The 23,871-nt window shown below is 44.9% G+C and overlaps 1 protein-coding gene across 2 annotated transcripts in view; it reads right to left on the bottom strand.

Annotated features, from left to right (window-relative positions):
• Positions 1 to 23,871, bottom strand: part of PCDH15 (protocadherin related 15) — a 1,406,570-nt gene that overhangs the window by 459,478 nt on the left and 923,221 nt on the right. For both annotated transcript variants that reach the window (XM_050959272.1, XM_050959271.1), the window contains 2 exons: positions 22,869 to 22,988; positions 9,780 to 9,890 (listed from right to left, as the gene is read on the bottom strand). In XM_050959272.1, the coding sequence (XP_050815229.1) occupies positions 9,780 to 9,890; positions 22,869 to 22,988 (231 nt within the window). The remainder of the gene's footprint in view (positions 1 to 9,779; positions 9,891 to 22,868; positions 22,989 to 23,871) is intronic.

The following is a 23,871-nucleotide window of genomic DNA, read 5'->3' as shown; positions in this document are numbered from 1 at the left end:
CCTGGCCCAGCTGAGGAGCAGTGAGGCCCCAGCTGCGGTGAGTGAGGGGGGACCCAAGCCTACAAAGAGCTTTGATAAGCACTTGCTGCCCCGGCGTAAGGAGGGGGAGGACATAGATACCTTCCTGACGGCCTTTGAGAATGCCTGCGAGCTGCACAGGGTTGACCCTGCAGACAGGATCGCAGTTCTCACCCCCTTACTGGACTCCACAGCCGTGGAGGTGTACAGCCGACTGAAAGGGGCGGAGGCAGGGGACTACGAACTGTTCAAACAGGCCCTGCTCCGCGAGTTTGGGCTGACTCCTGAGATGTACCGGGAAAAGTTCCGGAGCCAGCGTAAAACCCGTGAGGTCACGTACCTACAACTGGTCAACCGGGCGCAGGGGTATGCCCGCAAGTGGACAGCTGGGGCCCAAACTAAAGAGGACCTGCTTGACCTATTCATACTGGAGCACCTGTACGAGCAGTGCCCGTCCGACCTGAGGCTGTGGTTGATGGACCAGAAGCCGGAGAACCCGCAGCATGCAGACCAGCTGGCCGACCAATTTGTGGACAGTCGGGCAGGGGATGGCAGGGAGGAGTCTCGAAGGAGCAGGCCTGCCTCAACGCAGAGAGAGAGTCAACATGGGACCTCCCAAAGGGGGCCTATGGAGAACCCCCCCAAAAGGGGAACATCCAGCGGCAGGTCCCTCCGACCCACTCAAGGGGACCCACGAGATATGGGCTGCTATCGCTGTGGCCAACGAGGTCACATACGGGCCCAGTGCCCCAAGCTCAGGGACAGACCAAGCAGACCCAACCCGCAGAGGGTGGACTGGGTAAAAACCCAATCGGAGGAGGGGCTACATTCCCAGGAAAGGGGGGTTGGCAACGTACCACCTATGGATGCTCCCGGTTCCGGGTTTTTGGTTTACCGGGTGGGCGCGGGGCTGCCCCTCCGGAAAGAGTGCATTGTTTCCCTGGAAGTGGATGGGAGGAAGGTCACTGGGTACTGGGACACGGGCGCAGAGGTGACGCTGGCCCGGCCCGAGGTGGTGGCCTCAGATCGGATGGTGCCCGACACCTACCTGACCCTGATGGGCGTGGGCGGGACCCCATTCAAGGTACCCGTGGCAAGGGTACACCTGAAATGGGGGGCCAAGGAGGGCCCCAAGGATGTGGGGGTACACCAATATTTGCCCACTGACGTGTTAATGGGAGGGGACCTTGAGGACTGGCCTACTAACACCCAGAGTGCCCTGGTCGTGACTCGTAGTCAGAGTCGGCAAATGGCACTGCACCCCGAAAACGGGGAAGGTACTCGACCTGAGGTGCAGGACCCTAACTCAGGGAGCGGGGAACGCCCAGGGGCACAGTGCAGAGAGGCTGCGGCCTCAGACCCAGCCAGCAAGAGAGAGCCGGTCCCCATTCCTGTCCCAGCTGCTGAGTTCCAGGCCGAGTTGCAGAAAGATCCCTCCTTGCGGAAGCACCGGGACCGGGCTGACCTTAGTGCGGTACAGACCATGAGGAGAGGTTGCAAGGAGAGGTTCCTGTGGGAGAAGGGGTTCCTGTACCGAGAATGGGCTCCCCCAGGGGAAGTAGAGTCATGGGGGATCAGGAGGCAGCTGGTGGTTCCCCAGAAGTTCCGTCACAAGCTGTTGTACCTGGCCCATGACATCCCTCTCGCAGGGCACCAGGGAATCCGGCGCACCAGGCAGAGGCTGCTACAGAACTTTTACTGGCCTGGGGTCTTTACCCATGTCCGACAGTACTGCCAATCCTGTGACCCCTGCCAGAAGGTGGGGAAGGCCCGGGACAAGGGGAAAGCAGCTTTGAGGCCTTTACCCATCATAGAAGAACCTTTCCAGAAGGTGGCCATGGACATAGTGGGACCTCTCAGCAAGACGACCCGGTCAGGGAAGAAATACATCCTGGTGGTGGTGGATTTTGCCACTCGCTACCCCGAGGCGGTGGCCTTGTCCTCTATCGAAGCAGACACAGTGGCAGATGCGCTGCTGACAATTTTCAGCCGGGTGGGGTTCCCCAAGGAGGTCCTAACGGACCAGGGGTCCAACTTCATGTCGGCCCTGCTCCGGTCCTTATGGCAGAAATGTGGGGTCCAGCACAACTGGGCCTCAGCGTATCACCCCCAGTCCAACGGGCTGGTAGAAAGGTTCAACGGGACGCTGAAGATGATGCTAAAAACATTTATGAACCAGCATCCACAAGATTGGGACAAGTACTTACCTCACCTGCTGTTTGCGTACAGGGAGGTACCCCAGGAATCTACTGGGTTTTCACCTTTCGAACTGTTGTATGGAAGGCGGGTGAGGGGCCCCCTAGACCTGATGAGGGACGAATGGGAGGGGAAGGCCTCTCCCGAGGGAGAGTCAGTGGTGGAGTATGTCCTGACCTTCCGGGAAAGACTGGCCGAGCTCATGGGCCTGGCCAGGGAGAATCTGGCCCGAGCCCAGAGGAGGCAGAAGGTCTGGTATGACCGCACAGCCCGAGCCCGTGCCTTCGCCACCGGGGATCAGGTGATGGTTCTTATCCCCGTGAGGAGAAACAAACTCCAGGCCGCCTGGGAAGGGCCCTTCAAGGTTATCAAGCAACTGAATGAGGTAAACTATGTGGTGGAGCTGTCAAACCGGGCACATCACCGTCGGGTGTACCATGTGAACATGATGAAACCATACTATGACAGGGGGAATGTGGTGTTGGCCGTGTGTGGACATTGGGAGGGGCAGGGAGATGACCCCTTAGTGGATCTATTCCCTGGGACAAAAGCTGGTTCCCCCCTGGAGGCGATTCCCCTCTCTGATCAGCTGACCCCGGGCCAGCACGCTGAGATCAGAGGGGTGCTGCATCTGTACCGACAGCTGTTTTACAACCAGCCTGGACGCACTAATTTGACTGTCCACCGGGTGGAGACCGGGTCACACCCCCCTATAAGATGCTCCCCTTTTCGGGTCACTGGTAAAACTGCCCAGGATCTTGAAAGAGAGGTCAGGGACATGCTGGCTTTGGGGGTGATCCAGCCGTCTTCCAGCCCTTGGGCCTCGCCAGTAGTGCTGGTTCCCAAGAAGGATGGGTCAATCCGGTTCTGTGTGGACTATCGAAAGCTCAATGCCATCACCGTATCTGATGCCTACCCTATGCCCAGGCCTGACGAGCTCCTAGACAAGCTGGGAGGTGCACGGTACCTCACCACTATGGATCTTACCAAAGGCTACTGGCAAGTGCCGCTGGACGCAGATGCCAGGCTGAAATCGGCCTTTATCACCCCTCTGGGGCTCTATGAGTTTTTGACCCTGCCCTTCGGCCTCAAGGGAGCGCCAGCCACCTTCCAGCGCCTGGTGGATCAGCTACTGAGGGGGATGGAGAGTTTTGCCGTGGCGTATATTGACGACATCTGCGTCTTCAGCCAGACCTGGGAGGACCACGTGTCCCAGGTTAAACAAGTCCTGGACCGACTCCGAAAGGCTGGTTTAACAGTAAAGGCTGAGAAGTGCAAGGTGGGGATGGCTGAAGTATCTTACCTGGGCCATCGGGTGGGGAGCGGCTGCCTGAAGCCGGAACCAGCCAAGGTGGAGGTGATCAGAGACTGGCCTGCTCCCCAAACCAAAAAGCAGGTCCAGGCCTTTATTGGGATGGCGGGGTACTATCGAAGGTTCGTGCCCCACTTCAGTGCCATAGCCGGCCCCATCACTGAACTGTGCAAAAAGGGGAAGCCAGACAAGGTGATCTGGACTGAGCAGTGCCAGGAGGCTTTCCGGGCGCTGAAGGAGGCTCTGGTTAGCGACCCAGTTCTGGCAAACCCAGATTTTGACAAACCCTTTATGGTGTTCACCGATGCCTCAGACACGGGACTGGGGGCGGTGTTAATGCAGGAGGATGAAAAGGGGGAGAGACACCCCATCGTGTACCTGAGTAAGAAGCTGCTACCCCGGGAACAAAGCTACGCGGCCATCGAGAAGGAATGCCTGGCCATGGTGTGGGCCCTTAAGAAGCTAGAGCCATATCTCTTTGGGCGACACTTCACCGTGTACACCGACCACTCTCCCCTGACCTGGCTGCACCAGATGAAAGGAGCCAACGCCAAGCTCCTGAGGTGGAGCCTGCTTCTGCAGGACTATGACATGGACGTGGTCCATGTGAAGGGAAGTGCCAACCTGACAGCGGATGCGTTGTCCCGGAGAGGGGACCCTGAACTTCCCCAGGTCACTAGGCAGAGTGACCCCGCTCAGTTCAGTCTCGAAGGGGGGAGAGATGTGATGCAGTAGGGACTGTCTGTGTGGGGAGTGGGAGAGCAGGGGAGGACTTTAGGAGATGGACGATGCCAGAGCCTGTAACCTGAGCTAGGTAAGGGAGGGGAAAGGTCAACACCTTTGCCCGGGAAGGGGAAAAAGGAAGGGAGTGGCAGGAGGGAAGCAGTTTGAGTTTGGGCTTGGGGCTGTGTGGGCGGAATTCAGGGTATCCTAGCTAGGATCCAAGCACCCTGAAAGCCCAGAAGGACTCGGTGGAGGGGTCCTGACTGTGCCTGCAAGCTCTGCTGTAACCTGTGTTCCTGTTGTCCAATAAACCTTCTGTTTTACTGGCTGGCTGAGAGTCACTGTGGGTCCCAGGAAGAGGGGTGCAGGGCCGGACTCCCCCACACTCCGTGACAGACTTCAATCCTATTTTAGCTAGAAGGAGCCAAAAAGAAGGTGAGACAACAGTTCTAAATTTCAAAACGAAGTCATATATCAGAGCGGTAGCCGTGTTAGTCTTGATCTGTAAAAACGGCAAAGAGTCCTATGGCACCTTACAGACTAACAAACATATTGGAGCATGAGCTTTTGTGGGTGCATACCCACTTCATCGGATGCATGACAAAATGGAGTTACTTTTACTGCTTCTAACTCCTAAACTGGTATACAGATTTATTCCTAGCTTTACCTAATGTCAAATCTTTTCTGTAAGAGTAAATATTTTACATTTGATGCTGAAATAGATTATTTTCCACAAATAACAAAGGGATGTAATCCCTTATATCTGCAAATCTCAACACAACTCTAACTATATAGTCACTATATATTTGTCATAATCTATATCACGTACTGCCTGAAAACAATATCAAATTCGCTTTTTCGCAAAATATTTATATTGTGTAATTTATTGAGAGTTTAGAAAACTTTCTTACTATTTTTTTTGGAGGGTGACTAAATGGGCACCACCAAAACATATTACCCATGCAATAGCTTCTTCCTTTCAATTTCCCCCACTCCCTTTGAGAAATATTTCTTTCGTGTTCCTCAAAAATAATTCCTTGTTATTTTCCTGGTAATATTCAGGTAATATCCAGATTCTAATCTTAATTACTTGCTGCTAAATTGAGGACCCTCAAACTAGTAGGCCCAGATCCCAAGCACTGAATACACCAATCATGGGCAGCAGGTTTGTAGAAATTTTGGTGGTGCCCAGAACCTGCCTCTGCCCAAACTCTGCCCTCCCAAAACCCCTCCCCCACCTGCCCAAGGCTCTGGGAGGGAGTTTGGGTGGGGGAGGAGGTCTGGGGTGCAGGGTATAGGCACTGGGAGGGAGTTTGGGGATGGGATGGGGTGTGGAGGGAGGGGGTACAGGCTCTGGGATGGAGTTTGGGGGAAGGAGGAGGTGCAGGGTTGGGGCTGGGTTTGCGGTGGGGCTGAGGATGAGAGGTTTGGCATGTAGGAGGGGGCTCAGGGCTATGGCAGAGGAGTGGGGAGTGGGGTGAGGGCTGTGGGGAGGGGCTGGGGATGAGGGGTTCATGATGCAGGAGGGGGCTCAGGGTTGGGGCAGACAGGGTGCAGGATGAGGGCTCTAGCTGGGGATGAGGGGTTTGGGATGTGGGAGGGGCTCAGGGTGAGGGTAGGGTGTAGGTGGTGAGGGCTCTGTCTGGGGCTGGGGTGGTTGGCATGTTGGAGAGGCTCAGGGCTGGGGCAGAGGGTTAGGGTGCGGCAGAATGATGGCTCTTTCTGGGATGGAGGATAAGGTGTTTGGGGTGCTGGAGAGGCTCAGAGCTAGGGCAGAGAGTTGGGGCGTGGGGGGGAGACGAGGGCTCTGTCTGGGGCTGGAGATGAGCTGTTTGAGGTGTTGGAGAGGCTCAGGGCTGGGGCAGAGGGTTGGGGTGCAGGAGGGTGTAAGGGCTCTGTCTGGGGCTGGAGATGAGGGGTGTGGGGTGCTGGAGAGGGTCAGGGCTAAGGCAGAGGGTTAGGATGCAGGGGTGTGAGGGCTCTGGCTGGGACTGGGGATAAGGTGTTTGGGGTGTGTGAGGGGCTCAGGGCTAGGGTAGAAGGTTGAGGGCGTGGTGGGGGAGATGAAAGCTCTGGCTGGGAGTATGGGCTCTGGGATGGGGCAGAGCTGTGGATGAATTTGGGGTGCAGGCAGGCTGCTCCAGGACAGGGGCCAGAGAGGAGGACTCCCCCTAGCCCTTTCCCTGACAGCAGCAGTGAGCTCTGGGGGAGAAGCCCCCCTTTCCTGCCTCCCCCAGCAGCACATTCACCCCCACCACTGTCACTGTTTGTGCTCCTAGGGCCCCTCTCAGGTCCAGGAATCTCCCTTGCCTCCCCTATGGTGGGTGCCAGGGGGTGCTGCGTGTGCCTCCTCCCCTGCTGTTGCCCCTGACTGTAACCTCACTGGAGGTGGGGGATGGGGCCGCCTCCTTGCCCAGCAGGAGCGGTGACTGCGGGTCAGGGCGCTGTGCTGGTAGAGGGTCCTGCCGAAAAAGGGAAGGGTGTGAGGGGGAAGGGCAGGCTCAGAGTCAGTCTGCCCTGGCATTTGACATGGGGGCACTAGCAGTTGCTGCAGGGAGGCAGCATGGAGCTGCATGGAAGAGGCAGGGATGCTCTGCTCCCTCCAGGGCCCGGGGACGTGCATGGGGACAGCAAGAGGGGGCTGGGGGACACTCAGGGGAGACATGGGGGGGTGGCAGGTGAGGCCAGAGGGAGACCCAGCCCCAAACATTGGTGGAGCTGTGCCCCTGGGCTCTGAATATTGCTGGTGACCAGGCACTACATGGGTATATAACTCACCGCCCATGACACCAATGTACTATGCAGAAGGACACGTGGAAAAACCCCTGTTTTAAGCAATTTGTCCTGAACTGGCACTCTCAGTTGGGTCCCACCAGAACCACATTGTTACAGGGGTGCTTGGACTTTTTCTTCCATTTGGAAAGAAGAGTCTTTGGACATGTGAGCCAGCATTGTGTCAGTGCTGGGTTCTATAGGTATGGTCGATGCCATGGTAGTTAAGGAGAAGCCCAGGGGTCAGGGTAGGAGTAGATATCTATTTACTTGGTCCTGGAAAGCCAATTAAAGATGGCCTAGGCATTAGATCTTTAACAGGTGCCATAGGTGCTGAGGGGCTGTGGGAGATAGAAGGGTCCCTGGTGTTAGCTAGAGGAGAATGACGCTTTGGTAGAGGCCAAGGCTAATGCTGAAACCTAATGCTGAAAAGCTAATGCTAATGCTGAATGGCTAATGCCATTTGGGCCCAAAGTATGAGGGCCCTGTCAGGAAAGCAGGCTGTTCCAAACACACTGTGGAACTTGGGCCCAAGGGCAGCTTCTCTGCCCTCTAGCTTCAAAATCTGGATGAGCCTGAAGTCTGAGCTTCTAGCCCCAGTGAGTCCAGAGTGTGAAAGCCCTGCACATCATGCATTGTGTGGGAGAGTGTTGCTTGCGTATGGGTACTAGGCAGCAAATGTGTTTCTCCAATTTTGTTACAGAAACAGAGCATGATGTGCATTTATTGGTGCTGGTGTGACCAGGGATCAAGAAATCTGTGAAAGTTAAAATGGAACTGAGGCACTTGGAGTCGAAGTGTTGTATTGATTTATATATTGTAAGAAATCTGACGTAAGCAGTCGTATAAAGACATTCATGCACCCCCTCCCCAAAAAGGATACTGCTTTGACAGGGGAATCTACATGGTCACTGCCAGGAGATGCACAAAACTCCTCAAATTTCCTTTGTATTCTCATATAGTAATAAATAATAATAATCAATACTAGCAGCAACTATTTTGCTTTTATGTACCACTTTTCACCCAAAATAATCAATTTATTTATTACATACAAATATATTACTTTAAGAGAATGCTATTTATGTTGCAAAGTCCAACACGTGAAAGCTAGGAAATACCAGATGTATAGTTGCCCATGCAACCTTAATTCAGCTCCTTGTGCATCCATCCTGTGCACTGAATGGGGCAGATGGGCAGTGGAAATAACAGTATGTAATTAAAGACAGCATCATAATGCATACGCACAACAAGAGAGAGAGCAATGATAAATCTGCCATTTCCTAACTTTTTTCATAGTTAACTTTGCAATCTAAATAACATTATTTTAACTTATTTTTGCATGTAATTTACCTTTTTCTTCATTATTTTAAAACTATTAGAAAAAGCAAATAATATTTTCTGCAGCTCTAATAACCCCTCCATCACATATGATCAGCAAGGTTTGAACTCTGACCCTTCAAAAATACAGTAGAGACTACTCAGCAGTACAGTACAGATTATGACCACTTAGGTTACATAACTAACTATATCAAGCAGCAGCAGCAACAGAAGTTTTTTATCCCCCAGCATGGATGGATTGTTGGGACCAGGTCCCGTGGGTTGTCAGTGATGGAGGAGCCCCACATGGTCAAGCTCTCTCTCTGTCTTTCCAGCTCAGAAGCTGAGAGGAGCTCTTGCCCCATCTAGTGTCCCTAAAGTGGAAGAATGAGCCACTAAAACCAGATGCTGGGGAGAGCCAGCCCGGCTCGCTTTTCCCCTCAATCTAGGTGAAGTCCCCAGAGGTGAGGTGGGATGGGCCATTTGGACACAGTTTGGATTTGTGAGAGGGGAAGCCTAGTCTGGTTTCTGTCCCATGTGGTGCTCCCAGAGAAGGACAAAGATCACTGTGGTCCTCTGCAGATTCTGAGGCTTAAAATCTGTTTTAATCCAGATTACTATAAAAAAGTCTGAGATATTTATTGAAGATGAGGGTGAATTTTCAAGTAGATTCCTTCCTTTCTTTGGCACAACGTTGAACAAGGCAGCACAAATGCACATGGATATTTTCAGGAGCAAACACTTCTAAGGTTATTTGAGAGCATCCTGTTCAACCACTACACCATTTGTGTGGAATTAATAATTGCTGCATAGGAACGGAATGGAATTCTTTCATCCACTTATTAAAAATACAAATTTTATTGTAAAAAGAACAGGAAAAATCACTTTCATTGTCTTCAAAGACACCTAAAGTCTTCTCTCAATGACAGCTATATTAGATAGAGTTTAAATGTCACTTTTATTCTCAGCATGCATTATCCACTGCTAGTCATCCTGTAAAAAACACTTAACACACATACAGTGTGAATTGAAAGAAAAATTGCCTCATTTTAGAAAGCTGCATTTCAAAGCTCAGGGAGACGGTTACATTGTATCTATCACACTAATTTCAGATCACTTTAGCATAGCTAGATATGTCAGAAAACAAACTCTGTGACACTAGAATGTACTTTTCTACATGCACTATACTTAAAATATACAATCTACTCCTCAAGCCAAAAGAATGTCTTATTTCACAACATGAATGTCTTTGCTCTAACAAGTAATATGCTAAACTGTGTTAAAAGATGATAAGGACTGAAGAGATATTAGGCAACATTTCAACACTGGTGACTTAAGAAAAAGAACAATTCACTCCTAGCATGTAGAAAAGACTTCTCCATGCCCTATTCCCTGCTCCCAAGGAATTGACAGAAATAACCATTTTGGAATCCATACTTACATTTGCTTGAACAATAACAAAATAACGTGTCTTTTCTTCATAATTTAATCTCTCCCATAAAACTACTGCTCCAGACAAAGTGAGAGGAATGTCAAAGGTCCTATTGGATGTCTGCAAAAGCCAAAACAACAAAAATAAGAATTCATATGCTGTATTTTAATGTTAAATAATGCAGACAGCTTACAATGGATACATATAATGTATGATAATCAAGGATATATTAGGGAAGTGTTTTGATTAATTTGTCTGATCACCTCTTTGTACATTTTTATTTGATCAAGTGGGTTTTATATGAACCCCATAATAAAGATTCTGTAGGTAACATGGCACAACCATCTTTTCATGTATTATTAATTACATTCATAAAATGTCATGGGATACTTGTGAGCAGAGACTTGAGAACACTGGTCTTTCTTACATTTCCTTTTCACAAGTCTTGTATCATTGATGGACACTACAGATAGGGTAGTTCAAAACAACTTTTTTCTGTTTATCAAAACATATGCATGTTCTGATTTTTTCCTGTTGTCCTTTCCTATATTCAAGGAAGATTTCCTGCTGTGTAGAAAGTACTTTCAAGTATTAGACACTTTAATAAATAATAATAATAAAAAGATTCACAGCCTCATCGACTTTAAGGCCAGATGGACAATAACGATCACCTAGTCTGACCTCCTGCACATCACATGACACAGAATCTTACCCATCAGCTCCTGCCGTAGACCAATAATTTTGGCAGAATTACTGAAGTCCTCAGATCATGATTTAAAGACTTCAAGCTAAAGAGAATTCACCAATTATTCTAGTTTAAATCAGCAAGTGACCTATGCCACAGGGGAAGGGCAGAAACTACCCCCCACACACATTTTCCAATTTAGCGGGGAGATGCAAAAAGTTAAAAAATAAGAGTAGAGACCCCCATTTAGACCTCTGTTCAGCAATGCATTTAACATATGCTTAAATCCAACTGGGTCTTTTGCTGGATAGAGGTGGAGTTATTCGAATGATTAAAGTTAAGCAGTGCCTTACTTATTTTGCACCTTATTTAAATCAAAGGTGAAATTCTACTTTCACTATATTTCCACTTACTTAGACAGACCAATTTCATTTTACAGTACTGAAACTACCATGTTTCATAAGACTAAAACTGATTTACTTTGACAGCCCATTTTGAAAGAAGATACTCTAGAAGCTGAAACACAGGATTTAGAGACAATTGATCAAAACCATGTTCTCAGTTCTGTCAGTGACTGTCTCTATAACTTTGAGAATCTTTCTGTGCCTCGGTTTTCCTATGTGTAAAATGGAGATATTTATTTAATTTACAAGTATGTTGTGCAGATAATGATTATAAAATACTTTAAGATCCATCCATGAAAGGCTTTGTAGAAGAACCAAAGTATTTTCTTTCTTTAAACAGACTATTATGGCAAGCTTTTTTCCTCTAATGATGAATAATTCAGGGTTGAAAATGTTTGTTTAAATTGTGACTGATTTTTCAGTAAACAAGTGGTACACATTACAAGTAAGCCATGTTACAGATAACAGTTGTTCGCTGTTCTGTTTACTTTTAATTTGACAGTTATGTCTTTTTGGACAAAAATAAGCACAATCAGTGTTGGAGAGACAAACTGAAAAAAAAATCTACTGAAATGCAAACACTTCATATAGAAGCAGAAGAAAAAGTAAAGTAGAGCCAGTGAGATAGCAAGAGCAAAGAAGAATAATTTAGATATCCCTCAAGGCAAGAACAACTTTAAAATGGTAAAACTGTCATAGAAAGTTAAATTTTAGTTTTACCAACCTCAGCAGTGTCTTTTCAGATTGAAGGCAGGTGTAGATTCTGAGCGAAGTTTAAGTTTTTTTTTGGGGGGGGGAGGGGCTTCAAGTGTTTCAGTTTTAAAAAAAATCCACTTTAGCTTAAAGACTATCATGGCTATGTGTTCTTTACCCAGCACTAAGAAACAAGCTACTGTGTTTTCATAATAAGTACTCTAACAGAAACCTAAAACTATAGCATTTTAGGAAAAAACACATATCAAGCACATTGCTATATGACACCACTTTGGGAATGACTGCTTTAGCATTTAACGCATTCAAATAATAAGGCAATAATTCTTGTGCAATAATGTGCCATACTGCAATGCTGTGTTTATTTTAAACAAATAAAACATTAATAGACAAAACAAACAGACTCTAAATGGCAAATATTAGAAGCCATGAAAAAAAAATATGTAACCCAAACAGAGTTCCTGGAGGCACATTATTGAAAAAAAGTCACACAAACTTAGCCTAAATATGGTACTAATAGAGTGATGCAATGTCATGGGAGGCAGTAGACGTGTTGGGTTATAGGTGGTCTGTGGCATGATGGTTTTCCTACAGGTGAGGTGTGCATCTCTGTGTTGAGGAGTAAAAGTTATGCTATACCAGATGCCTTAATTTATCACTTTCTTGTTTTTGTGTAAGGTATGTTATGTATAGAGGAACCTTAACTCACATACAACATAGTGCTTTGTGCACTAATATATGCTTTGTGCACTAATATATGCAAAACATTTTAGTTAATGAGTTTTGGTAAAATATTTTCTGTGAATTGACCCAGCACAGGAGGGGAGATGTGAACTGATTTCATGTATGGATCTCTATCCAGAAAACATGAGATGGGCCTATAGTTCTGCCATAGGTGGGTGAGGGCTTGCTAACATTTGCTGCTGTGGAATGGAATGTTATAAGGATGAAGCAGTATGGGAGACCAATCAGAGTACGGGTTGGGATGGGAGGAGTGCACAGAGATGAAAAGGTTGGATCAGAGATGCTAATGTGCCTGGAGAGTACAATGGGGAAAAAAAAACAGATTCTTAGTTGGTGTAAATCAGTATAACTCCATTGTAGTAAATGGATCTACAACACTTTACACCAGTTGATGATATGGCTCCAAAATGTAAGCGATTGTGCAGGGAAATGTTCAGGAGTTGTGAAGATGGGCAGGCTGCCAGGTTGAACTGGCATCAACCACTGGTGATAATGGAGTGGGAAAGGGAGAAACCTGATGTTGCTGATGGAGTTGGGAGGAGGGGGGACAGGAGTTCTGGAAAGTCTGAGAGGTAGTTGCCAGTTAGAATGGAGGCTAGGAGGGGAGCAAATAGAAGTACAAAGAGAGTCGACAAGCAAGTGGACTACTGATGATGAAGTAGCTTATACTGGGTGAGAACCAATTTAAACAAATACTGCTTGAATGAGGGGGTAGCTGGTGTTTATTGGCATAGCTTCACCAATGTACCAGTAATGCACAGATGGGTGAGGGCTGTACAGCAACTAGGCAAATGGGTCAGAACCAAGAAGGAGTGGTGAATAGTTAAAAGGGACAAGGAGTCCAATCAGGAGTTAGGCAGGGTTCAAGGCTATGTGTATGGACTGAAAGGAAGGAGGAAAGTTAAAGAGAAAATTGGAGAATCTCTTAAAATCATGAGTAGTAGGTAAGTTGCTCTGAAGTTCAACTTTGAACGACTACTTCTAAGGCTTTTTTGCACACCATAACTCTGAAGCCCAATGAACATCATGCTGGTTGAAGGCAACTGTAGCATTAGCTTCTATAGTTTTGTGCATGATCACACACTCCAGTTTTCTCCACTGTACTCAACAATGCAAGAAAGTCATTGGAAATTGGTTCTCCACTTCAGCAGTAGGAGCAGCATGTTGCAACATTTAGATGTGTGTCAGTGCTGTCCTCTGGGTTTCTGCTGTCTGGCACTTTTCTACTCAGTAGAGAGAGCCAGCAGCTTTTGCCTCAAAAATTTTTTAAAGGAATTTGCTAATATATGGCAGAGATATTGTGAATTAAGTAAATAACTGCAAGCATCTGTGATTACTGTACAGTATCATAACGTAAATGCATATGCCACTTCTAATCCATGAGTGAGATTTCCATGGTGGCTCTGGGCCCTTTTACCCAAGAGATAAAGCGCCAGAGCAGTATAAAGGGACCCTAATAGAACTAGATTCAGATGGGTGAAAAGCCAGAACTGAGGAAGACATCCAGGCTTCAAGGAACCCCTGGCAGGTTCAAGGATAAGGGATGTGCTAGATCTGGGGACAGGAAGGGTGTGCCTTAAGGGGTCTGGAGCACGCAGCACTGTGGAGATTCTGGCAATACTGCTGCACATAGAAAGCTGGGGACAGACCTTCCTGAGGAACTGTTTAATATTAGGCCAGGGCTGCTCTGGCCCCAAAAGCACATGAGGTTCATATGGGTTCACAGCTGCTGCCCTGTGCTGACAGTTCTGTACTGGGCCTCTTAGGGTATGTCTACACAGCAAAGAAAAACCCGTGATGATTGGCCCATGCCAGACAACCCAGGCTTGCCAGGCTCAGTCTGCGGGGCTTTTTAATTGCTTTATAGATTCCCAGACATGGGCTGGAGCCTAGGCTCTGAAAGGTGGGAGGGTCCTAGAGCTGAAGGTCCAACCCAATCCCACCCTTTTGCTGAGTAGAAAGATGCTCTAGTTACAAAAGGTGACAATACAAATAGTGACAAATTTAATGGATATAACCCCTGACTCTTTGTACAAAAAGAAGGTCTTAAGAAGTTATCAGAAGTATCTAAACACTGGAGCTTTGTTGAATGATCACCTAATGTGACAACTTTTAATGTTTAATTAGACAGGCAGACAACGCAAATTTGTGCCTCTTTTCAGCAGACGTTAATATCTACCTACCTATAAGTTTTTCGTTGCCATCAAATTTGTGCCTATTATTGGTGTGCAACTTTACGAGGACTATGGGCATCTTCTTTGAGTATTTTGGGCTACATCTTCATTCACAATCTATCCTACGCAAGGGGAAACACAGAGCTGTTTGTAGTACGTCACTTGGGGCAGTTACAAGGATGCTGCACTTGCTGGGAGGAGAGAGAACGCTTAGTCTAATCCCTCCCTCTCACTGTGTGGAGGTCACAAGAAAGCAGTGGCTTTGCAGAGTCTGCTTTTGCTCCTGTGCTGAAACCTGAGGTTACAGGTTGCCCATGGAAGAGTGTAAAGGGGTAGCCTTACACATCCATACTCACTTGTGTGGCTGCATATTGCTGGTGATGATCTAGCCCAGTGGTTCCCAAACTTTACTGGTTCATATACCACCCTCTTAAAACAATTCTTGTGAAGTGAATGGATGGAATATCAGCTTGTGTACCATAGTTTTAAAACGGTCTCAGCCTTTATAATTAAACAGCATTCCTTGAGAGTGAAAAAATGTTAGATTGTGTGTCTCATTTTTTGTATGTTACTACCATTAGTTAAATTACAGCAGTCTCCATGAAAAGGGATAAACCCACAGAAAAAATATTTGTAAGTCTCAGACCAATAAAGGGCTATATAGAAAATACACAAACATAGAAAATAATAATTACATTAGAGTTAGAAAAGTATGAAGGCATATTGAAAAATTAACCAACGGAAATGTTTATTTAACAATGATAATCATGTTCTTATATAAAAAATCAGGCCCTGATTTTCATTGGGGCTGCCACACACAAAACTGCTTGTACATTTCCAGTACCAACATCTGCATGAAGAGTTTACAGAAGAGCTGGTTAAATAATATGTGGTGAATTATTCACACAACAAATGTAAGGCCACTTTTAAATAAATTATTTGCCTGATATTTTTTTCAATCTAAACTATGAGAATTTCTCAAAAATTGTTAATTGTTTCATTTTTGTTTTTCAACTATGATTTGTCTTACTAATTTTAATATCTACTGAACAAGCACCCGTGAGTTCATGCATAATACTCATTCACATAACTGGAGGCTAAAAATCAGGCCCATATAATCAGTTTATTTTACCTTCTCTCTGGCCCAGATTCTCGCCTATGCTTGGATTATTTTATGTGGCTTACTATGGACACAGACCCTAAAACTCTGATGGTGTAGAGATGGTGGAAGGATAGGCCCTCGGCTTCTCTGCTCAGAAATCTTCAGCTGCCTTATGAGCATCTTGGGAATGCTGGGAGTTGGTATAATTTGCATCAACTTCTAAACTAGCCTAAATCATGCTAGAGGACTGGATCAGCACACAGTCTGCTCAGGAATGAATAGGCACAAAGATGACTTGAGGCCTTCTTCATATATTTCCTGCTAAACTGTGCTGTTCACTCCTTAGTTGAAATTGATTATCTGTGTGTCATTAGAATCAGAGATAAAAATGTGCAATTACAGACTTCCTGAAGGAAAAGCAAATAATTTTATCAAAGCCCCCAGCTCAATTACCAGCTGAGCTTTCCTTCCACTTCAAGCAACACACTCACCAGGACGTCTTCTAGAATATGCATCCTGTAAGTTCAGTTGGCAACGGGCATGCAATCAGCATAACATTCTCTAGCACATACACAACACTTGGACTCAACTAGCAAAGTTTCTGGGTTAGCTGGGTTTAATTTAATAAACTTAGCCAATATCCATAACCTGATATTGAATAAGCAGTTAGAGTAGAAACATATGCCTGATAATTTGATGGAATTCCTAGGTTTTACTGGATATCATTCAAATAACAATGAAAACACATAGCACACTCCCTACAAATTATTAGCTATTAGTCACATGAATGCAATAAAACTATCCTAACATACATCCAGGAGGCACAACACAGGTCAAACAGGTAAGTTAAGAGTTAAATTGACCCATGGTAACAGTTGCTGATCAAAGTTCTAAATAGGAGTCAAATCAAGACAACGTAGGATCTGACAGTACAACAATAGATTGGAAATATGACACAAGAACATCATATTCAACAAGGTGGAATACTACTGAAGGGTCTAACAAAACTAAAAGGGGCCGGGGGGGCGGCGTGGGTTGCAGGGCTCAGGGCAGAGGACTGGGTTTGGGGGAGGGGGGTCAGGGCTCAGGGCAGAGGGCTGGTGACAGCCCACCCAGAATCCCCAACCCTCCCATGCTCCTTGTCCCGACTACCCCCTCCTAGGACCCCACCCTCTATCTAAGCCTCCCTACTCCTTGTCCCCTGACTGCCCCCCTAGGATCCTACCCCCTACCTGTCCCCTGACTGCCCCAACCCCTCACCTAGACAGACCCCCTGGACTCCCATGCCTATCCAATTGCTCCCCGCCCCCTGACAGGACCCCCAGAACTCTGGACCTATACAACCCCTCTCCACACCCCTGCCTCCTGACAGCCCCCCCCCAGAACTCCTGACTCATCCAACCCCCCCTAGCTCCTTGTCCCCTGACCACCCCCTCCAGAGAGCTCCCCACCCTAACTGCTCCCCCAGGACCCTCCTTGCTCCCTGTCCCCTGACTGCCCTGACCCCTACCCACCCCCCAAACAGACCCCAGGACTCCCATGCCTCCTGCTCGCCCCCCCAAGACCCCCACCCCTAACCACCCCCCCGGGATCCCACCCACCCTGCTCCCTGTCCCTTGACTGACCCCCCCGACTCCCTTACCATGAGGCTCCCTGTTCATCTGGAGCCCTGCCGCCGCTGAGCGCCCCCCGCCCCGCTGCGCCCCGCCCCTCAGAGCGATGTGCGCGCAACAGCAGGGCTCCGGATGAGCGGGGAGCATCTTTACCTCTCGACGGAGCCAAACGCTGCCCCGCGGGGTCGCGCAGCCCCAGCCCCAGCCCCAGCCCCCAGAGCGGTGCACACACGGCGGCAGGGCTCTGGGGGAAGGCGGAGGAGGGGTCAGCACCTTGCTGCGCTCGGCCAGCACTCCGGCCCGGGACCGCGGACCCCGCGACTTGCCGCGTAGGCAGGATTTTTAATGGCACATGGAGTCCCAGCGGGCAGCCGCATGCCATTAAAAATTGGCTCGCATGCCATAGGTTGCCGACCCCTGGTCTATACAGACCGTAAAGAACCTTATGAAAAAGATTTTTGACAGTAGGCATGATTTGTAGAAAGTGCTACTGATTTACCCCTGGAGAATGGCTTTTTCTCCAGCTCAGCTATTAGTAGGAACAAGGATCACATCTAATTTAACAGTTACTTATAACTTGCTGAAATCCCATAACAATGAAATCATATGGAAGATGAAAGAAAATCAAAAGTGGAAGCAGAAATATTATTTTGACAAAAGGGACGTGATGTCCCATCTCTTAATCCAGGTGATAGTGTGCCTGAGGAATCACACCTCTAATATTTGGGCCAAAGGGGTACCATTAAAGAACAACTGATTCCAAAGTTTTACATAGACCAGACAGACCAGGGGGACACAGTTAAATGTAATAAAATGGATCTATGAGTAAACCCAGAAAGTTTGAACACAGTGACAGAAGGTGTGGACTCTAGCATTTCCCAACAGACTGATCCTTTATCGACACAAAAAAGAGAAAGTGCCAAGGAACAAGAGAACAACCCAGACTCTAATTAAAGGCTGATACTGAGAAGATCAGTGCAGGAGATTAAACACCCTGAAAGACTCAGAGATTTGCTAACCTGCCTGGAAAAGAGGGATTTGAGGAAAGTGAGTGGTAAATACTCACTTGAGTGTGATGTGCTGGTAACCTCTCCTCTCCAGGTGGTTGACACGTTGGGTTTATGGAAATAGACTACATGGGTTGAAAATGTAATGCATGTGTTATTACATAGTTGTTAGCTGTTTATATATATTCATATAGGAATTAATTTGTTTTTCTTTAATAGGGAAGATGCAGAGATATGTTTGAGGAAGATTATAATTTAGAGCCGCTCCCTCATAAAGGACAATATTATGAACATAAGCATTGAGAGATGTGCCCTGGAGGGGTTGGGAACACCGGATGGCTGTGTGCAACAGTTCAGCAGAGATGCTCTTCAGTTTGTTTTATTAAAGTTTTATTACTTTCTCATTCACTGGTTTGTTATTTAATGAACCCCAAGATTGTTACATGGATAAACTCTGTAAAAAGAGGTACTGCCACAGAAATATCACATCTGAGGAGTAATTCAAACCAAAGAGAAGCAAAGAATAGGATAGCCAGAGTGGAGCTGGCCTTACATCCATTCTTCTCTGTTGAGTAATCACTTGTTCTTTTAACAGTGCATTTGGTATTAACTGCACAGAGCAAGGAAGAGTAGTGTGTATAACTAAGAAAAGTTAATGTGTTGGTAACTTATAGTTTATTATTATAAGTATTAAGTATTTGGTAGCATTCTACATTATTTATCCTCCAGGGTACAATTTTTAGATTTTCCCTCATAATGTTCTAAAAATTTTAAATTATCCCATTTGACTTGATTTGCCTCTGCCTCTCCTCACAGTTAGCAGAGCCAAACCTAGCTGGGTCACTGCAGCAACACAAAGGCTCTAGATAAGTAGTCTCCCAGCAAACACTTGGGGGGCAATACCAAGACAATTGCTGAGTTAGCAGCAGTGAAGATGACTTCCAGGTTTCTGCCTAAAGTTAGAGCCATTTTGCAAAATCTGTGAACACAGAGATTAAATAGAAACTAAACAGTTGAAAACAGTCTGGAGAGCAAGAGAGGAGAGGCGCAAGTGAGCTGTTCCTACAAAGAACAGTCTGACAAGGAAGAGAAAGACACATCCTGTGGGAGTGCCTGAAAGTAACTGCAGCTTTCCCTGGTTTCCAGGGACTGTATGTCCCAGGGAAAGATAGACATGCATAAAGACAGTCTATTGTCTCAAGATGTTTGTTTGTTTGTTGGGCGGGGGGGGGGGGGTTAAATTCTTTATTTAGAACCAAACAATACTCTACTTGATGACTTTCTGGTGGGTATCACTGATCATAGCTCTTGGAGGGAACAAAACTGCAGGTATTGAACCTAAGCCAGGCCTCCTGAGGTAATCATGGTTAACACTTGAGGACTACAGTCCAATTTGAGAGTAGTAGAATCATGTGATTCCAACCTGAGGGAGACACTGGCTTGAGGCCTGAGAGAGGGGGTGCACTTGAAGAAACCAGACGTGGAGTTAGTCCAGTAACTGTGACTATGACATCATTTTCAAAGCTTTTCCTCCATGGTGATCTACTTTCAGACTAAAATAATATTTATTTAGAGAGCTATCATGCATCCTAAGTTTGTGCGAGACAATGGCTCCTTACCAAATACATGAGCAACAGAGCTAGTTAGGAATTTTCTAATTGTTAATTGGCTGGAAATATGCCTCTTTGTCAAAACTGAAACTTTTTGTGGGAGATTTTGTCAGGAAAAAATGTGTGTGAGTCTTTCTATCTATCCCAATTGTTCAGGTATTTGCCTGAGATATCATAGACTCACATTCAAGTACCTGCTCTGCAGCAAGGACTTGAACCTGGGTCTCTCAAATCCAGGCAAGTACCCTAAAATTAGGCTACAAAGTCAGTGTGTCTCTTTCTCACTCTCTCCTGTTGGAGCTGTTCCAGTTTGTATAAATAATTATGTATTCATTCAATGAGTATTCACTGGGCCAGAAGTAGAATCTGTGTCCTGGTGATTAGTGCACTTGCCTGGGATGTAAAAGACCCAAGTTCTAATCCTGGCTCCAATCAGGCAGACCAGGTTTCTTTTACAATACAGTCATCAAGCTTTCAGTCACCAAACAGCAGCAGTATGTTGAGCAGACATCTTCACTGAACTATATACAATAGCAGATTTTTTTCAAGATGAGTAATTAATTGCAATACAATGGACAGTTGGCATCTTGGAGTTATACTTATTAGATTATGGCCACATTGTTGTGGGATCCTTCCAAACAGAGCACACATACGATCAAAGAAACAAAAATGCATTGCAAGGTAAAATGGAGTCATATGAATAAAGCTCTTTTAAAAGCTTAAACACAAAGCAGCCTTCCCTATATTACTGTGGTGTATTACATCCCAGGAGACATGGATAACAACAACTTTGTTTTTACAGTAACTTCTTACAAGGTGACTGAATGCAAAAAGTACAACGCACTGGAAAAAAATGGTCCTCATGCGATAGACCTTTCAGCAATAATTTGTATAATGTACTAATATGCTGTAATGGCGACTTTCTCCTTCTATTATTTTTTCCTTCAAGGTAAAATGATGATCATAATTGGGGAACCAGATGAAAATATTGACCATGTGTAAAATCACTTAATTTATAAATATTTCCAGTGGGATAATTTTGCACCATTTTCTTGAAGGAAAAAAATATATATTCCCATACAAGTACTGTAGTGTAATATCTTTATCTTGAAAGTGCAACTTAAAAATGTAGAATTATTATTTTTTACACAACTGCACTCAGAAACAAAACAATATAAAACTTTAAAGCATATAAGTCAAAGCATGAAGGGGTATATGAATGTTTAGCATATCCTGCACATAAATACCGTGCAATGCCGGCTACAAGAGTGCCACGTGAACACACCTGTTCTCACTTGTAGGTGACATTATAAATAAGATGCACGCAGCATTATCTCCTGTAAATGTACATAAACGTGTTTGCCTTAGTAATCGGCGGAACAAGAAGTAGGACTGAGTGGACTTTTATGAGGTGAATTGAAAAATGCCAGTTCTTTTATTGATCGATAGGGCAAATATATTATTATTTTTTATTACAAATAAAGTGAGCACTGTATACTTTTTATTCTGTGTTGTAATTGAAATCAATGTATTTGAAAATGTAGAAAAAAATCCAAAAATATTTATAACACATTTAAATTGGTATTCTATTATTAACGGTGTGATTAAAACTGTAATCATGATTTTTTTAAAAAAATTTGTTTGTATTAATCACATGTATTAACTGCATTTAATTGAGAGCCCCAAATTTAAACGATATGAAGAAGTCAGAGAAAGAGATTTGCAAATATCAGAATTTTCCAGATCAGCTTTTACTGAAAGAAAAAGACCAGATCCTGATCCTAGATATGGCCCCTCTGCACAGCTTCAATAGATGCAAAGTGGTCAGAACTGCCCAACTACAGTTGTGATGTAACACCCCCTAAAAGTATTATTTTGCCAATTGGAAATTGGAGTGCAGTGAGGCAATGTCTCCTCTGCCCCCCAAAATCTCTTTGTAATAAGGGGCCAGAAGGAGGTGGCACAGAGCCAGCAGCAGTCCTAGTTATTTTGCCACCCACAGTGAAAACTCTTTTTGGCCCTTCTGCGCCCTTCTCAACAAAGCAAAAAAATGCTGGTACAGTCATTTGGCATTTCCTGAAAGATGATGAATTGACGATGTCCTACCCCCTACCCTCCAGAATTTTCTATGCTCAGAGCTGTCTATGATGGCTCTATGCCAGCTAGCGATTCTCTCATACCAGATGAATCCTCATGTCTGTTTCATGAACTTTTACAAACCCTTTGTAAAGAACAAAAATTATGCTTAAAGCGCAAAGTCATGGGAATCATAGAGTTTCACTCAAATCGGATATATGGAAGAGACACTATGCTTTAAGTAAATAGAGAAAAGGGACAAGAGCTTAGTTGTTCTTGATAATAGCACAAATACAACTACTTTTAAGATCCAATTTGCTGTAAATTAATGGACTTGCTCTACCTTGATACCAGTGTAACAAAGCAAAGCTGCACCAGGGTTTTTTAAATGAAGTTGCAAAAGGAAACAAAAATAATTTTCTTCTGAGGATTTGAAACACCAAAGTAGAGAATTAAATCATGAATGCATGCTCTCAGATGAACTGCATGCTGTATTCATTAATATTATCTGCCATCATCTCGCAGTGTAGGGTAGCGGACTAAAATTGGATTATCAGGACTAATATTTTGATTCACAACTAAGAAACAGTTTTAAGTGTTTATTTTTTTTTTATTCCCCACCAGAATACTAAAATTCTGGGAATGATTCTTTAAGGAACTTTACCAATTTTCCTCTTAAAATACACCCTAATATTTTTTCTATCAATACAATTATATTCAGGTTTTAAAAATAGATAGATAGATATTAAATTACTCATTGTGGATTGAAAATGTATGACAAATAAGTGAGTAAAGCAACTGCCAGGGAGGGTTATGAAATAAATGACACAAAAGAAGAAGAATTATTAATGGTGTTTACTATACGAGACAGATAGCAAGAAAGATAAACTAAGCTGGTTTAAAAAAAAAAAAAAGAACATACATGCTAGTTTTGTACAGTGCGTATGTCCTGAAAAGAAGAACTTCACTTACTGGGTCATTAGGATTGTACTGGATGACATATTCTATCTGGCCATTGGGACCATCATCTATGTCCAAGGCACCATTGTTTCCAGAGAATCCTGTAAAGATGGTCGTTCCAACTGGTGTTAACTACAACAAAAACAAAAAGAATATACATACTTCAAAAACACTTGGGAAAAAAAATAAAGGCTGTCATTTCCTCTCCCAACTTTTTATGCTAAAAATTCAAAGAAAATATGGGGACAAGTTATAGACCCAATACTGTCAATCTCTGGTTTAGAACAGGTTATTTCCCCAAAAGAGGACTAAAATCATAAATGGGGTTGACTCATATAACTTCCATGTATCAAGATATTAATCTCTTTGTCGATATACTTTTGAGTTAAGGGCCAACATGCTTTGGAAAGGAAGAGAAAAGAAGAAAGGAGAAGGAAGGGGAAAAGAGAAAATAAACAACTGACTCCCTCTTTAGACTGGGGAAGTGTAAACTAAGAAGTCAATATAAAAAATTAAATATGTATGTATTGTATAATGCATTTCATGAAAACATGGAAAGTACAGTGCAAGATAAATTATATATATGCATGTAAAACAATATTTATAGCTTTAGTAATCTTAATATATATAAGAAAAAAAAAGATTTTAATACTCATTCTAAACAGATACTCTGAAAGCCAACAGAATTCTCGCTACTGTGATACAAAAGCAATGACAATGTTTCACTATATTTTGCTAGGGACAATTTTACACCCCATAAGTTTTGTTTTGAAAATACTGTTTTCCAAACTATCCTAGCAAAGTTGAGGAGTTAGGGTGAATTCCTGGCCCTGATGAAGTCAATTGCAGAACTCTCATTGACTTCAGTGGAGTCAGAATGTCATCCTTAATGTTCAGAGAGAGTCTGGAAACAAAACCAAAATAAATGAACCAAGACCCTAATCTGAACTGTAAATATAAACAGAACATTATTTCAGATTAGAAATTAGCCACCACTAACTGAATTATTGGACCA

This window comes from Gopherus flavomarginatus, chromosome 6, assembly GCF_025201925.1.
Source record: "Gopherus flavomarginatus isolate rGopFla2 chromosome 6, rGopFla2.mat.asm, whole genome shotgun sequence".
Lineage (NCBI taxonomy): Eukaryota > Metazoa > Chordata > Testudines > Testudinidae > Gopherus > Gopherus flavomarginatus.
This window is presented reverse-complemented; position numbering and strand designations above follow the sequence as displayed.